The sequence below is a fragment of the Ambystoma mexicanum genome, chromosome 10, assembly GCF_040938575.1.
Source record: "Ambystoma mexicanum isolate Mex_15411 chromosome 10, UKY_AmexF1_1, whole genome shotgun sequence".
Lineage (NCBI taxonomy): Eukaryota > Metazoa > Chordata > Amphibia > Caudata > Ambystomatidae > Ambystoma > Ambystoma mexicanum.
The window spans coordinates 1,628,693,662-1,628,709,196 of NC_090932.1; the positions used below are offsets into that span (position 1 = coordinate 1,628,693,662).

Consider the following 15,535-nt stretch of genomic DNA (forward strand, 5'->3'; position numbering starts at 1 on the left):
CGTAACTGACACACCTTCCTTGTGTCTGCTTCATAGGAACCTTGCCACGGTTTCAGCTTCACAGTGATGTTTAACTTATTCTCATTTCACATCCTCTTGATGCTTTATCACGGCTCACCACTGCCACCATTCACTTGTTTAGTAGCTTTTACTTACAAAGACCAACATAAACCTCCCAGTACACTCTCCTGCTAAGAAACCCCTTCACTGTTACAGTTCTCTTGACCAAAGCGCCTGGCACCCTTTCCAGGTTTCATTGTGCTTTCTCTTGCATACAGATTTTCTTTTCACAACCATTCATATCTTTCAGTAATGCTTAATAATATCTGCTTGAATTTTGGCAATGCTTACTTGACTCTTGGCAATGCTTGTTTGCCTCTTTACAATGTTCATTTAGCTCAAGACAATGCTTATTCAACTCTTTCTTCATTCAATTTAATGGCGGCTTCTTTATATTTGCCTCTTTAACAGTTCTCGGCCCCTTTTTCTCTGACCTTTAATGTATTCAAGTTTTCTTAGCTTCCTTTGTGCAATCAACATGCCCTGGTGTCCCCCCTGCCTTCTGGGCAGACTCACCGGTTACCATTTGTGTGTCTGTCAGCTCGGGTACGGTGCTGGAAAACCTCCTTTGGTTCTTGCTACTTCGCGCCACCTTTCCACGGCCTTGGGTTCCCTTCCAAAGGACTTCGCTTCGTCCCGCTGCCTTCCTTGGAGCACTGGTAAGCACTGTCCTCGCTGGTCGGCAGCTGTAAACACCCGGGGAGCTTCCCTCTGCTCCCAGCGTCTCTGCAGGGTTCCACAATGCTGGTTCAACTTCACCCGACTTACTCAGAGTCTCAGCCTGGCTTCTCTCTGGTTCCTGCTCCTCTACTGCTGCAGCTTCTACGGGTCTCTGCGTCTCGTTCTGTGTCCCGCCATGTTTCAAAGAAGAAGGAGACCACCTCTTGCCATTGCGTCTTCATTTTAAAGTTATCAGCTTCAATTAAGGTTTTACAAAGACTAGAAAGCACCGGGCCAAACAGTCTTTCTTCAGTGTTTGATGCCTCTTCCTCGTCCCAGTGCCAAAGTGATGTCTGTGTGTGTGTAAGAGTCAATAAAGAGAGGATGTATGGCTCTGGTTTTTGCTGGGAGATGATTTACTAGAAAGATAGGGTAGGGACTGAAAATAACTAGGGGTGTACCAAATAGTTAATTTACTATTCAGCCGAATACCGAATAGTTAGTCCAGCTATTCAGCAGGAGCCGAATAGAGAGCCGAATAGTTCTAGGGCATAATAAAGAACATTTCAATTAATAAACTAAGGAGACATTCTATTGCATGGGTATTCACGTTTATTAATTGGACACGTATCTCTGTAAGTTTATTAAAAAGACAAAAATAAATACAAAACATAGGGAAAAAGCCCAAGTCTACTTTAATCGTATTTCACAAATAAGAGTAACCTGTAAGGTAGGGTGACCAGACGTCTGGGTTTTCCCGGGACAGTCCGGGGAAATCACACTCCGTCCCGGGGTCCCGGGAGTTTTTTCATTTTTGAAACCCCTTGCAGGGTTTGCATGTTTGGGTGGCTACGGTAATTACAACGTTAATTATTTTTCACAACACTTTCAGAATTTTGAAGTTGGAGGTTTCGCTCGAACCCCGAACCTCTCAGGTACAAGTCAGAACACTTACTGACTGTGCCACAGAGACTAGCTTGGAAATTATTGTACAGCAAGCCATGTAATATCAATTAGAGCTAACGCTCGTTTTGAATTAACATGCCACAATTCACGGACAAAACTGCACAAATGAGATTATATACAGTTTATAGAAAGGAGAAGTGCTGGAAATATGGTTGGGGGTGGTTGTGGGGGCGTGTTGGGGGAGGGACGGCAATTGGTGGGCTGCGATGGGGTAGTCTCTCTTTTATGTTGTTGGCCATCCCGGTTTTTTGTTTTGAAAATCTGGTCACCCTACTGTAAGGGGAAGGTTAAATTTCAGAAAAACAAGGCGTTCAACATTTTCTTCTAGGAGGCTACTTCTACCAATGCTTACCAACAAATACTTCACACAGAGGGTTCTGCAGCACCCGCCCTTATACTCCAATGCCAGACCCTAAGCCCCCAGCACACCAAGCCCCCAGCACTGACCAGAGGCCAATGCTGTCCCCCGTCACTCCCCCACCCCCACCTTGCAAATCACTCCCCTCTGGCATCAAAGTCCTAACGCCCCTTGGCTGCTTCATTATTGTGGCCAAGCTGGTGGCCCCAGATCCAGGTTTGGAGTGGGCAACAGGGCAAATGCCTGAACCAAAAACACAAAAAGCTAGCGTGGTCCAGTTTTCTGGGGTCATAGTTGGCCACTTTCTGGGACAATGTGGTGGGCAAGTTTGATGAGTCACTTCGCTATGCAGCTAATCTTTTTGATCAATGTTGCTGAATAAATATTCTTTAAAATGCACAATTTCAATTGCATCCCATTTTATCCAAATACACCCCATTGGGTACTAATCATACAGTGTCAGAAACGGAATGAATAGCCATTTGTAACTGTGAGCCACTTTTTGGAGTGGGCACAGGGATTGGACGTGGGCACTGGCCATAGTTGGTTAGTGCTGTAATCTAATCAGAAATTCCATCAGTGATATCATAGATGATGTAATTAGTGATGTCACCAGTAAGATCATCAATGATGACATCTCTTAACATCACAACTTAACTAGAAATCTCTTGTATGTACTACTGTAATGTGTAAACTGAAGAAACATACTTACCTAAGACTGAGACGAGCAAAACTACAAGTGGAATAAAGAATAAGTGCTCACAAGGTACTGAGACAAAGGAACCAAAGAGAATCATAACGATTGTGACCCAGAAACAGATGAAGGGCTATCCTGAGAAGTTGGGAAAGCTCCAGAAGACCATCATACGAAGGGGAGGAGCTAGCGAATGGGAGTGTGAGAGCCGGGAGTTTCAAAACAGCTGCATCGAGGAGGGTGGGAGCCCAGAGAGAACACTGTTGTACACGCTGGGAAGAAGCTACCGAGAAGAAGTGCCCGCAGTACAAGGTACAAGAGACTGGCTGGAGAAAGCCTGTCAGAGTCCCAGGAGGGACACTCGAGAAGGGCCTGAGAAGAGCCCTAACCTTAGTGTGTGGGAGAGGCAGCACGCAAAGGATGGACCCATGAGAGTCTATCCACGGAAGGAGAATCCAGAGAGAGAACTGGAAGGGAGAAGTGGCGGCTTGGAGGGGAAACAAGCGAGAAACCCTTTCATAGCCGATACCACATCCCGACACAGAAGCGCGTCCTGCAAACCTGAGCCAGAGAGCCGCTCTGATCAATCACAGAGAAGAGAAGGAGAACGCTGACCCGGTGACGCAGACTCCTTACATTACAGGTAATGTAGAGAGCTGGAGACACGGCGTATGTAATGAAGGGGACAAGCATATTCCTCCAATTAAGAAAGCTGAATATAACAATTGGAGTAACCCTACTCATCCCAATGGATTGCACAATATTAAATAAAGTGAGAATCATTCATGGACTCAGCGTACTCGTCCTGGTGAATGTGACAACATTAAGAAGAGTGGAAATCATTCAGGGACTCTGCCTATTTGTCCCAGTGAATGGTACAACATTAAGAAGATGAAACGCAGTCGGAGACTCAGCACACTCGTCCCAGTGATTGGTGTAAGATTCAGAAGGGAGGGAAGCATTCAGGGACTTAGCCTACTCTCGCCAGTGAATGGGCCAACATTACAAAGGGTGTAAACCATCTAAAAGCACAGTCTACTCGTCCCTGTGAGTGGATAGATTACAAGAAGAATGAGACTACTAAGTGAATGTTTAATACAGGTCCCAGTAAAGAGCTCAAGGAAAAAAGAATCCTTGTATGGGAAAAAGGAAAAAGTGTATTCAAGGAACTGTAGAGAAAGAGACTGATAACTGGCCATGAGAATAACTAAATACCGGAATACTTAGGTGTTGGAACACCTAGAGAGAGGAACAGCAGGAGTCAAGGACACCCAAGAACAGGGTGCGGAGCAAACCCTTTTATGAACTAAGTGACTTGATACAAGAGATAGCCAGATGCTATCTGCGGTTCCAATCCTAATAGGAAGGTGCTGACACATCCACCCAGGAGAAGGGAGTCATTCCTCTGGAACTTTTGTTGTTTTTCCTTAGTGGTACAGCCAGAAGAGATTAGCTTTGAGACAGAAGACAGACTATTTACTTTTTGGACTTCCCTACTGGTGACAAGCACCCTAGTTAGTTCTGTTAGGTAGGGAAGCCCATAATAGAGATAGACAATTTTCCCCTTATTTCAATAAATAATTTGTTGAATATGATAACATCTAGTCTGTCTCTTTCTGACCTAGCACACTATTATTGTGGATAGAACAGCATGACTGAGTGCTACTGGCTGAATTGAAAGTGGGAGGCAGAGGGAGAATGGCAGTCATTGCCACATGCTCCATCTACAGACAGGGACGGTTTCTGGGTGGATTTATGAAATCTGTGATGCCACCGCTCCATGGGTATGGGCTGTTTAAACACTCTTACTACACCTCTAGCACTATTTACAAACTTGAGGCTTTGCAGCGCTGTGAATAACAGGTGTTATATTACTCCTCTGTGATAGACACAGTGATCAACATGTCTTCATCCTGGGCATACAGACTCCCACTCGAGGCCTATCCTCCAACTCCTTAAACATACTCTCCCATTCAAATATATTGGCAGCCCCACCCCACTGTATAGTTCCCCAAGTCTATTGTCAGTCTTCCTTACTGATTTACCTTACTGGTGACTCACTCATACTCATATCACTACATGAGTCACATGGTGGGTGCCTTGAAACACGATTTACTTGTTGTATAAGCGCATATGCACAATAAATAAAAAATAGTCTCAGAAGTCCCCTGTCCTTACTTCGGATAGAAGCGCAGTGTTCACTGCAATATTCACATATACAAGTATTCACTATGGCAGGAGGAAAGGCTGAAAGTAAAATGCTTTGAATTAAACTTGAGGTATGGACACAGCAAATCAATCTCAGCAGTAGGCACATTGACCCTCTGAGCTATTTAACCAGCTATGCAATCATTTACTTTTATTTGTTGTTGTTAGGGAGAATTCTCAGAAATATTCTAATTCCTCTCTACCTTTGAGACCCCCAGCAACTTTGCTGGATTTTGAGGACTTGATTTTTTCACTTGGAGAGAGTGAGACCCTTTTTCCCACTATCTCATGTATTTTAATGTGATTTTGAACTCTGTGTTTCTTTTGGTTGTGGAGTCTGACAATCTCCATAGGCATCATATTTTACATTGTGTCACACAGCTCCTTCAGGTTTAAATACCTTCTCTTGGATAAACTACTGTTTCCCAGAGCAGTAAAGTGAAATTGACTTTACTTACATTTGTAACTTTCTAGACCCAGCACACACTATTTTACAATAGGGTGCTGGAGGGGTTACTTTGTATCCCCTTTGTCTAGCTTCTCATCCTCACTGAATGGCTGGTGGCAGCGGTTTACTTTTAACTACCCTGGTGTGCATTTACCGTAGGCTGCGTTCGCAGCTGCAGTAAAGCACCCAAGGGTGCCATTTTTGTCAAAATGGCCCGGTCTTCTTTTTTGCCACTTCTTTGTGGAAATGTCCTTCTTGAGATTTACTCTGCGTGCCAAACCAGTTTTGGTCCCTTTGTTCGTTTTGCCTTTTGCGGGATTCATGAGTGAAGCCACCTCTGGCTTCAGGGTGTCTGGTGGGGGCAGGAAGTGAGGGAGGTGCCCGAAACTCCCTGTGCTTAGTCTCCTAGGAGACCCAAATACACTCTGTGATGATTGGCCGGCTGACTGTCCGGCAAGGACAGCCACCCAGCTGGTTGACTGACAGGTGGACTGGAATGAATGGAAGAAACCTGATTAAAAGCCAAGGCTTTTAGCTTGGAAGGCAGAGTCGACCACTGGATGAAGGAACGGAAGAAGAACTTGAAGAGGACGCCTGCTGCAACTCCTCGACCGTTGGTTTGCCCGGTGAAGCCCTGCTGCTGTGCTGAAACTCCAAATTCGTATAGACAGAGAAGCCCCTGCAAGGATGACTTCTCCCTTTGAGTTGGTGGGGACCAATCAACTCCAAAGGAAGCCACCTGGACATCCATTTCTGAGCTGGTTGAATTTCCACAGAGTTGCTGCTGGAAACCGTATAGCCAGGGAGAGGACCACCAGATTGTGTGCTCTGCTTTTAAGCTGGCCAAGAGCTCCAGGAAGATCCTCCTGACTCCCAGGAAGCAGGACTGACCGAGCCTGAGCCCCAACAGAGTGTGGGACCCCAGTAGAAAGGAAACTCCATCTTGACAGCTAGAAACCGCAGTGTTGTAATTTGCGGTAGACGCGAGGAGCTAAAACACACGAAGTGCCACTTGTTTGAAGTTTGCCGGTTGCGGTCGGTAATCGTCCCATTGCAGTGCAGGAGTCCTCCCTCTTCTCCCCACGACTGAGGCCCAGGAACCCCAGAATCTGCAGAGCTGCACAGGAACAGAAGGCATATGCTGCTAAAGGTATTGTCCAGTCCAACAGAACTTACTTCTCGATGTGTAACTGCACTTGTTCTCTGTTGGTGATACTTGTTGTGGTTGCTCTGTAGAGTTGCTGACAGCTTCTTTACTTCACAAGCCTAAACAGCTTGTGGCCCTACTTTAAATTCTTCTATCTACAAAGACTTTAAAAACATTGTGCCTCAATATAAGTTTGCCAGTCTGGTAACTATGGTACTGGTAAGCTTGCCGGTACCGCTGTTACCGGACCAATAAACTACGAGTTCTGCGTGCGGGTGCAAGCAGACCATGTTAGATGCACCGGCACCATTCTGAATGGTGCCGGTACATCTGACCTCCCCATTCACATTCAGCCCTGCGGGGCTCAATGGGGATGGGGAGCCTTTTTTTCCGGCCCCCGAAAATGGGGAATTACTGGGTCCGCCGGGGTTGTAATACATCGGTTATTGCCCATTCCTGAGTGCCGGAAAAAAACGACCCTGTTGGCAGCCATGCCGGTTTTACCTGTACGGCTACCGCAAAATTCGTAATGAAGCCCACTGTGCAAGACTTTTACCTACCTCTGAGAAGTGCTTCAGTTTCACCTAGACCTTTGCTCAAATTGACTGTGGCTTAGCCTGGCTCCCTGAATGACTCTTCTTCCCTCTGTGAATGTGTTTGGTCTTCCTTCCAGGAAAGGGTTAACTAACTTTGCATTGGGGGGTTTACAAAGTTGCTTACCTGATTTGAGAAATATTTGTGAGATCTCTTGTTGTATCATAATAACCTTTCTCTTTGACAAACTCTTAAATCTGATTCTAAATGCAACAGAGATATATTAATGTCCCCAGAACCCTAACTATTGAAGTCACCCGAGGGTGTAGGTAGTGTCTGTGGGCCATCCCAAAAGGGTACTTACTGATTTAGAAATATTAAGACTGTGTATTTTTGAAGTATATTTGATTGTTACTGTTATATTGCCGCTTCTCAAGAAGGCTTATTCTAACTGACTGATAAATAAATTAATAATTGTTTATTCAAGAAACCTTGTGTGTAAGAGTTTATTTGAATACTTACCACTGTGAATCTCTCTGTAACTCCCCTGCAGCTCACACTGACCCCTCTTGAGATAAGCCTCGCTGCTCAACATGCTACCAACCTGTGTAGTACAGATTTATACCAAATGTTGGGTTCCTAAAGCCAGGAGGTCAGGGTTGTTGTAGTGCACCCAAAGGGTACTGCATACAATCTTGCCTAACAGTTGTGCTCTGGGTGCTTAGGGTGATAGCCCTACCCAGAGGGATTAGGAGCACCGCACACAGTTCAGAAGGGAGGAGGAGAACAAGAAGTTACAACATTTTCAGGACAGGATTGGACGATCATGATTGACCAAGGATGACAGGGGAGGTGGTCAGACTGGACTAGGTGTAGGGAAAGAGGTACGTTTTGAGACTTTTTTCAGAAAGAGGTGATGGAGGATGTGGTACGGATGTGGAGTGGTAGGGCATTCAAGTTTCTGGGTGCTCACTGAGGAATGCTTGTTTTTGTGTGCAGAGTGGAACGCGTACAAGAATTTGGTTGGCTTGCCTGGGGTTTGTGTGGGTAATGGGTTTCCGTTGTTGTGAAGGTAGGATGGCGTTTTGAGGTGGACGATGCAGAGTCATTTGCAAGCAATTCTCTGGGGTGTGGGTATGCAACCTCTGGAGTAAGGACAGGTGAGAGTCACCAAGTGGATTTTCTTTAGTAATAAAGTCTGGGCAATCCTGCTCTGTGTACCCAAATTCCCAGCCCAACCGCTTCCTGCAGATCTATGTACAATGCAGCAGTGTCCCGGTATACCCCCTCCTCGACTGTGGCCGCCAGGTTCTCAGACACTATCAAGGTTTGCAGACAAGTTATTAAGTAGTAAAAATGCCAAGCCCATATCCATGTGGGAGATACACGATTTTAACATGGCAAGAAAGTGAGTGCTATGTCCACTGGCACCTGGCATGAGAGATAGCTGTGTTTTGAGCACTTACCTTCAACCAGCAGGCCGTCCATGCAAGCAATTTGAAACTCCTAACAATGAGATCCCGTTCAGAGGCCTACGGTCACTTCCAGTGGTTGGGTTTTCATTTGGTGGAAAGCTCTTTGGCTTTACTGTGGGCTGCCTATGCACCCATTCCAGTAAAAGCATCGGATTGGGATTGAATCCTGGGTTTCCCATGAGCCAAACAGATGCATCTTTCAGCAGACAAATCCTCTCTCTGGTTACTATTTTCATATTTAGTGCAGTGTGATCAATGTACAGGTGATTTTATCAATATTTGTGTGTTTTTAATTATGTAATTCCTTATGTCTTGCCGTTTCAAAGTAGTATGAGCGAAACACGTGTCGGCACCGACATGAATTGACTGTATGTGTTATCCAGTGGTAATACATTGATGCAACGTTTCTACGAAGGGTTAAGTGAACACATTAATATCATGAAGAATTTCTGATACAGCATTTGGACTCAAACAGATTATATCTGTTTAAGTCCCTGGAGGCTAGCTCAGAGGTACGCACTCCCCTTGAAAGCAAGACGACGCGGATGCGATCCCTGGGTCCACGCTTAGAAACCTCTGGGTATTTAAGCGCATTATAAATAACCTATCATATCATATTTAAATCTAAGTTGGAGTTGCGTGGGCTGCTGATCAATCCCCCCTTTTTTGTGCTAAATATAGGAACACATGGTGCGTGTCCTTAATTTATAGTAACCATCTCAATAAATCCCAGAGACCAAGTGCAGGTGGCAGTATCACCCGTAGGGCACAACAGCCTTAATGTGGAGGGCTCCCTGCACATGCCCCCTTGTGAGGCACTGATAAAAGACATACTTCCTGCAGCATGTTTCAAAAGGGGACAGAGATATTTTTCAAGGATAAAACATCTTAATGTTTTAACTTCTGCCAAATTTTCCAATCACATTGTTTCTATCTTAAAGGTTTTCTTATTGAACATGCCTTCAAATTGCGCGCGGTCCTCAACCACTCACAGAGGAAGGGAAACTAAAGGAGAAATAAAGGCGGTGTCTGCAGATCCAGCACGTGGCGTGCAAAGAATCCAGCTTAATCTTCTTCTTTCTACACACAAGCTTACATACATGGGAATGTTGCCTGCACAGATGTATGCACTTGCTTTTCCTTGTCCCCTACACCCTCATAGACCCCCACTACTCAGCTCTCTATATGGCAGAATAGATGGCCAACTGTTCAGTATAGACTAAACTACCCGACCAAAACAATGAAGGATTGAAAGTACATAACTAATGGGTTTTTCCAATCATTTAAATGGTCTTTAAATCGTGTTTAATTGCAGATAATCCAATTGCGCTCAGTAGATGGCAGTGGATTGCATGTTAATTAGTAATCCTTAGTGTTAAAAATCCAAAAGCAATGTAATCCCCAAATAATCCTATAACACTCCAAAAGCAGCAGGGACTGTCCTGGTGTAATATGAGCAACTGGCAGATCTCACTAAATAAAAGACATGTTTAATCTCCAGCAGAAGGCTTCAGTTACACAGGTACAAAGGATGAAATATTACTCATTATGGAGACCAGGTTTTACGTTTGCCAAATGATTGCTGCCCTGATGTAAATGCCCTGCAGAGGTGGACTATAGCTTTAATGGTGGACCTGGTACCTACCCTTCCCATCCTCCTCTCCCACCACTCAGGCCCATGCTGTACCAGGAACCATGTGATGTTCTCCAGGGGCTCCACGCTTCCTGGCCCCCACTTCCACCTGCATACTCAGCGTTACTGATTATGGAACTGTGGAGCCGCTTCCCTCTGCCACGCAGGTAATGTACTGTTACCGGTGATAGGGGCAGCTGAAAGACATATCTCCCCTGCCCCAGGTGGCAATGGGGACCTTTAAGGGTGTGGGTGAGCAGGCATGCGCGCGCTGTGTTTTTAGTGCACGCAGTACAGGCCACACTCTTACGGCTCTTCATTGTTCATCACTTTAATGAGCTCCTTCACCAGGTCCTCCTTGGCCATCGTCTGGCTTTGGTTGATGGCAGTGGTGAAGAGGTTCTTGCCATACTCCAGCTTCTTCCATGGCGTGTCCAAGAGGCTGCAGCTCAGGCCGTAGGTACCTAGGGCACAAGGATGAGAGTGGTATGAGTGAGAGACAAACACACCAGTAACCTGAAACTCTGGAGGAGAGGGTTGGCAATAGTTATTTAAACACCTCACCGGACAAGAGGATTTAATACAATACAGGAGAGACAAGCTATCCGAAAAAACATGATATACCTCAGGAGTTCAATACAACACAGGAGAGAGGGATAATGATAGAGATGGCTACACACAATATAGAAGGGATGGGGTGACCAGAGATGTTCAAATAAACAAGGTTTTACGTACAATATGAGAAATAAGTGAACTCCAGTACATATTTGGTTCCATAATGGTTAGATGAGCTGGTACCATCCCTTGTGATGGCACCTCCGTCATAGCCATCTTGTCTGCTGGTTTGGAGTCTATGCATTTGCACTTTGTGGGTGTCATGTTTATAAGCCACAGCACTTTGAAGCACATTGAGCACTTTATGTTGTGATTGTTGGATGTGATGATGAATGTTTACGCATTCTAAAACCTACATGTTGTATTTTGCCAATTGCACAGTGTTCTAAATTGATGATTGAATATTTCCATGTTCATGTTGTGTGTTATACCTGTATACTAATAACAGAGAGGATATTTCCCAATTGGTAAATCATTCTGTGTAATAGAACATGTGTACTTATTTTCTCTAAGACGACATATGTGTTCACAAATCATATTTAGTTCCATAACAGGGGTAGGGGAGAAGCAATGTAAATTTGGTAAATGCATGAAATGGCACCATTTATCTTCTGTCGCTGTGTCAAGTGAAGCTGGAATAATAGTGGCTGGAGGTGGGTGGCAAGCAACCACAGTGTAAGTTCTACTTGGCACTTGGGAGGGGCATACGATGGACCAGATGGGCACAAAAGGCGGCTCTAGAAGCCCTCTCATCTCCATAACTCCCTCTATTTGTCTCACCACTAGCACTACTTCTGTAGTCATTGCACCTCTATTTTTTTCCTTTCTCATAGTCTCGCCCTAACTCCTGTATTTCTTCAATCCCTATCTCACCTCTAGGGCCTAGAACCGGAGGGGCCCTTAGAGTCCCGAAAATCTCACAGAAAGGAAAAGGCATTTGGAAACGTGAAAGTGCATAGAACCTCAGGGGTGAGAAAAGTCTACAGACATAACTATAATGTGAGAAGAAATGAGAACCCCTAAAAAGCCAGTAGAACCTGAGGGGCACTAAGGACCATGAAAAGCACCCAGAACAGGGGGTGCTGGGAACACTGAGAAGCACCTAAAACCAGAAGGGTTCCGAGAACCCTGAAAAGCACCTAGAACCTGGGAGTCCCTGAGAATCCTGAAAAGGGCATCAAACCTACGATGTTATAATAAACAAACAAATACATGTGCTGAGAGCCCTGATATGCATGTAGAACCCTGAACACAACATCTAGAATTTGGGAGGTTCTGAGAAGGCTTCTATTTCACAAACCCTCAAGACCGCCAGACCCTGCCAAATACCAATATCACATCCTTTGCGCTGTACTAGGTCCCAATACATAACAATATGGCTCGTGTCAGGGTGCAGAAGTAGACACGGGACACAAAGGTGGCATGCTTGTTGGCACAAATTTGTATTTAACAGAAAATAAGGAAGAACCATACCTGTCCCTATAACTAAGAGAGGTTTCCCTGCCTCAAACAAAACTAAGGGGGGCGTCAGAATGTCAGTCACAAACAAATAGTTCACTGTCCTATGTCAAACCTATTTCCGTCTTTTACACTTCAAAAGAAAATTATAAAGTAGGCTACACCCTGACTCCAAAATGGTGGCTCCCTCCTTCGGGATGATTTTTAGGCAGTTCATGAATGATGGGGAAATATCCTTATTTCCCATGGCCGTCACTAGGCTTTTCTATATTGTTCCACACAGATGGGGAGGAGGTCTCTCTTCCCCAGACCTTCTCAGGCGATTTGCTTATCTATATATATAAAACGCATAGGTATGTTTCCATACTCAGCTGATGTAATTTATCAGTGTTAAGTTGCCCTGTGCAGTTCAAATGGCAACATGCACCTCCGTGTGCCCTTCCAATTCAACAACAGCTATAATTTTAACAAACAGAATGAGCACAGTTCTATGTGGTCACCTTCACCTTCCACTATAGCAAACATTTGGAATAATTTCAAGTTACTTCTTTCCACCCCCACTTCTCTTCACACAGGGCACGGCGGTTCCAGTGTCAATTGACAGTTAATTACCAGCTCAACGTTTCAGTGTCTAAACAGCAAAGCGCTGTAAGACGAATGCCTCCTCACGAGCTAAAATTGAAAGTAGGTGCTGTAATTACGCTACTAAGCAATCCTATGCCATCACAGGCACTCTGCAATGGAACAGGGTTGACACTTACACATCTACAAAGACACACCAAAGAGTCCTGTGTAATCGATGGAACTTAGATACTGTTTTTATACCGCGCATACCTCTCATTCCATCTGATACAAATATGCCTTTCACATTCAAAAGAAGACAGTTACCTATTTGTTTAGCCTTTTTAATGACCATGAATAAGTCACAGGGACCTATGCCCCCTTCCTGGAAGTGATCAGTGGTAATCCCGATATTTAAGAAGGGGGACAGAAGTGACCCTATGAATTTCAGGCTGAAATTGACCATTAAGATATGCAAAAATGGCTTATGTTAAGCAGGGAATGGCTAGGAGTTCCAAAAATAAGATGAGGAAGGTGTCTACCACCCCCAATAGTTTCTAAGGCTCTCTTTCAATAGTATCAATATTGTCTGGATTTCTAACAAAGGATATATCTTCCTTCCTCTGTTCTTCTTATAACATGTGCCAAGGGATCTTTTTCTCTTCCCCTGTACTTCTCTAGAGTTAGGCTAGAGAATGTTTCTCTCCTCGTTTGTTCTTCTTCTGTCTTTTGCCAAAGTATACCTTTCTCACCCCTTGGTCTTCTCTTCTCGTTATGTGGGTCCCAGACCCCTTTCTCAGCTTTGTAATGTCTCTTACTTAAGCCTGGTTCATTATCCTGCAAGGCGTTGTCCCGCATGCACAACTCTCTCAGTTTCTCAGTGTTTGGGTCCCAGACCCCCTTCTTAAGTTTATACTGTCTCTTAATCAGGCCCTGTTTACTATCCTGCCATGCCTCTCTTTGGGTCTCTCTGGGGTGTTCTCTCACCCAATATGTCCTTATTTGATCTCTCTGTTTGGTCCCACTTGGACGAGGGAGATGGTTCTGTACTTCTGGGGTCTCTCAAGGCCTTCCTGGCCCCCCTCCGTGCACTTTCCAGCTTGGTCCTGCAAGGGTTTCTTTCCTCAGCAACATCAGTAAGCTTCTCCAGCTTCCCCTGGGCTCTAGTGGTCTGTTGTCGGCTTTTGGCAGCTCCGCCACGCTGGTTTCTCGCCGCGTCCCGCCTGGACCATTCGGATGGTTGCCTTCCCACCACCGGATTGTGGGTTACCTAGAGTTCGGGTACGTCTTGACTCTTCTCCACCTTCTCGGCCCCTGCCTTCCAGCTCCAGGTGTTCGGTCTGCAGCTTGTCCTCTCTGAGTGGCTTTGCTCCCCAGCTAGATGCTCCTTCTGGGACAGGACTGACACTGAGGAGAGTCCTTTGTCAGTTTTTATGGCACATTGACTCTCGAATCTCAGATAGTTTAGCATGTTTGTCTTGGTTCAGCGTAGGGTTCTTCATTGCCCTGCTCTTCCTTGAATCAGTACTTTTGGAGTTATCCATACTCACTCATCCCTCACTCTTCCTTGTTAGAGTATGGTCTACCTAATAGATAGAGCTGCTATGTCTGAGCTAACTAGCAGACGAAAGAGGAGACAGAGAGGGCGGGGGTGCTTGGGCCCTATCTATGTTGTTGGGTGAGCAGTGACTGGTGCATAGTGGTTAACATACCGCATTCTCCCCATGGGCGTAATTTTAGGGAGGGGACAAGGGTGTTTGTCCCCCCCAACTTTCGTGGCACACCATTTTGTCCCCATTCATTTGGCTGGGGTACCTTTCCTTTAGATCTCATGTCCCCCCCAACATTTTCAGCAGTTACTCCATTGGTTCTCCCTCAATAGACTTCACCTCTCCCGCAGAGGGGGTCCCCTCCCATGGGATCCTCCCGCTGAGTGCCATCACCAGGTGCAATGATGAAAACCTAAGGAGTCCCCAAACCTTTTGAAGTCCTTTCCATTGAATGGAAGGCCATTTTCTGTCTACAGAACAGAAGGTGTGCCATATTTAGAGAATACTTTCCTGCGGGCGGGAATCACTCCTGCAGTTAAGGAAATCATTTGCATTTCTGTGCGAGAATTAATCTGGGACAGCTGAGAAATAGGGACTGCTGTTTTATGGACCAAAGAAATTGACTGCCTTTTCTTCCCATATAACGCCATCGGCCGCAGAGGGACACGGAAATATCGGCACCATTACTGCATGGTGCCAGTGTTTCCACAATCCCCATTTCCGTGGAATCCTATGGGACTAACGAGGCTGTAATGCCCCGGTAATTCCGGCAAGTCCGGCGCCAGTAAATCCCCACGAGTCCGGCGGCAGCCTGACGGTTTTACTGGCACAGCTACCGCCAGACTCGTAATGAGGGCCAATGTCTTAACGTGTCTACCAATGACTTGTCAAGAAAAAGCCCATTTGATCCTCATGGCAGAGCTCTTCTTTTGTCAAAGGACAGTAGTTATATCAGTTCTGCTGGCACGCAGAAGACCACCATTACTGAAAATTGAAAGTTCATTTGGATTTGCAAAATGTTTTTACTACTGCTGAGTAAACCACTACTGCAGCCATAGTGTATTCATCCACATGGAGCCATTGCTGTAGTGCATCCATTACTAGGGACAATATGGAAGTGCAAGATAGGTGAGCAATGCCAATGATAAACTAAGTAGGAGGATTTGCA

General features: G+C 45.3%; 1 protein-coding gene across 2 annotated transcripts in view; it reads right to left on the reverse strand.

The window, feature by feature from the left end:
- Positions 1-15,535, reverse strand: part of TANGO2 (transport and golgi organization 2 homolog) — a 1,266,594-nt gene that overhangs the window by 81,541 nt on the left and 1,169,518 nt on the right. For both annotated transcript variants that reach the window (XM_069620036.1, XM_069620037.1), the window contains one exon: positions 10,494-10,647. In XM_069620036.1, the coding sequence (XP_069476137.1) occupies positions 10,494-10,647 (154 nt within the window). The remainder of the gene's footprint in view (positions 1-10,493; positions 10,648-15,535) is intronic.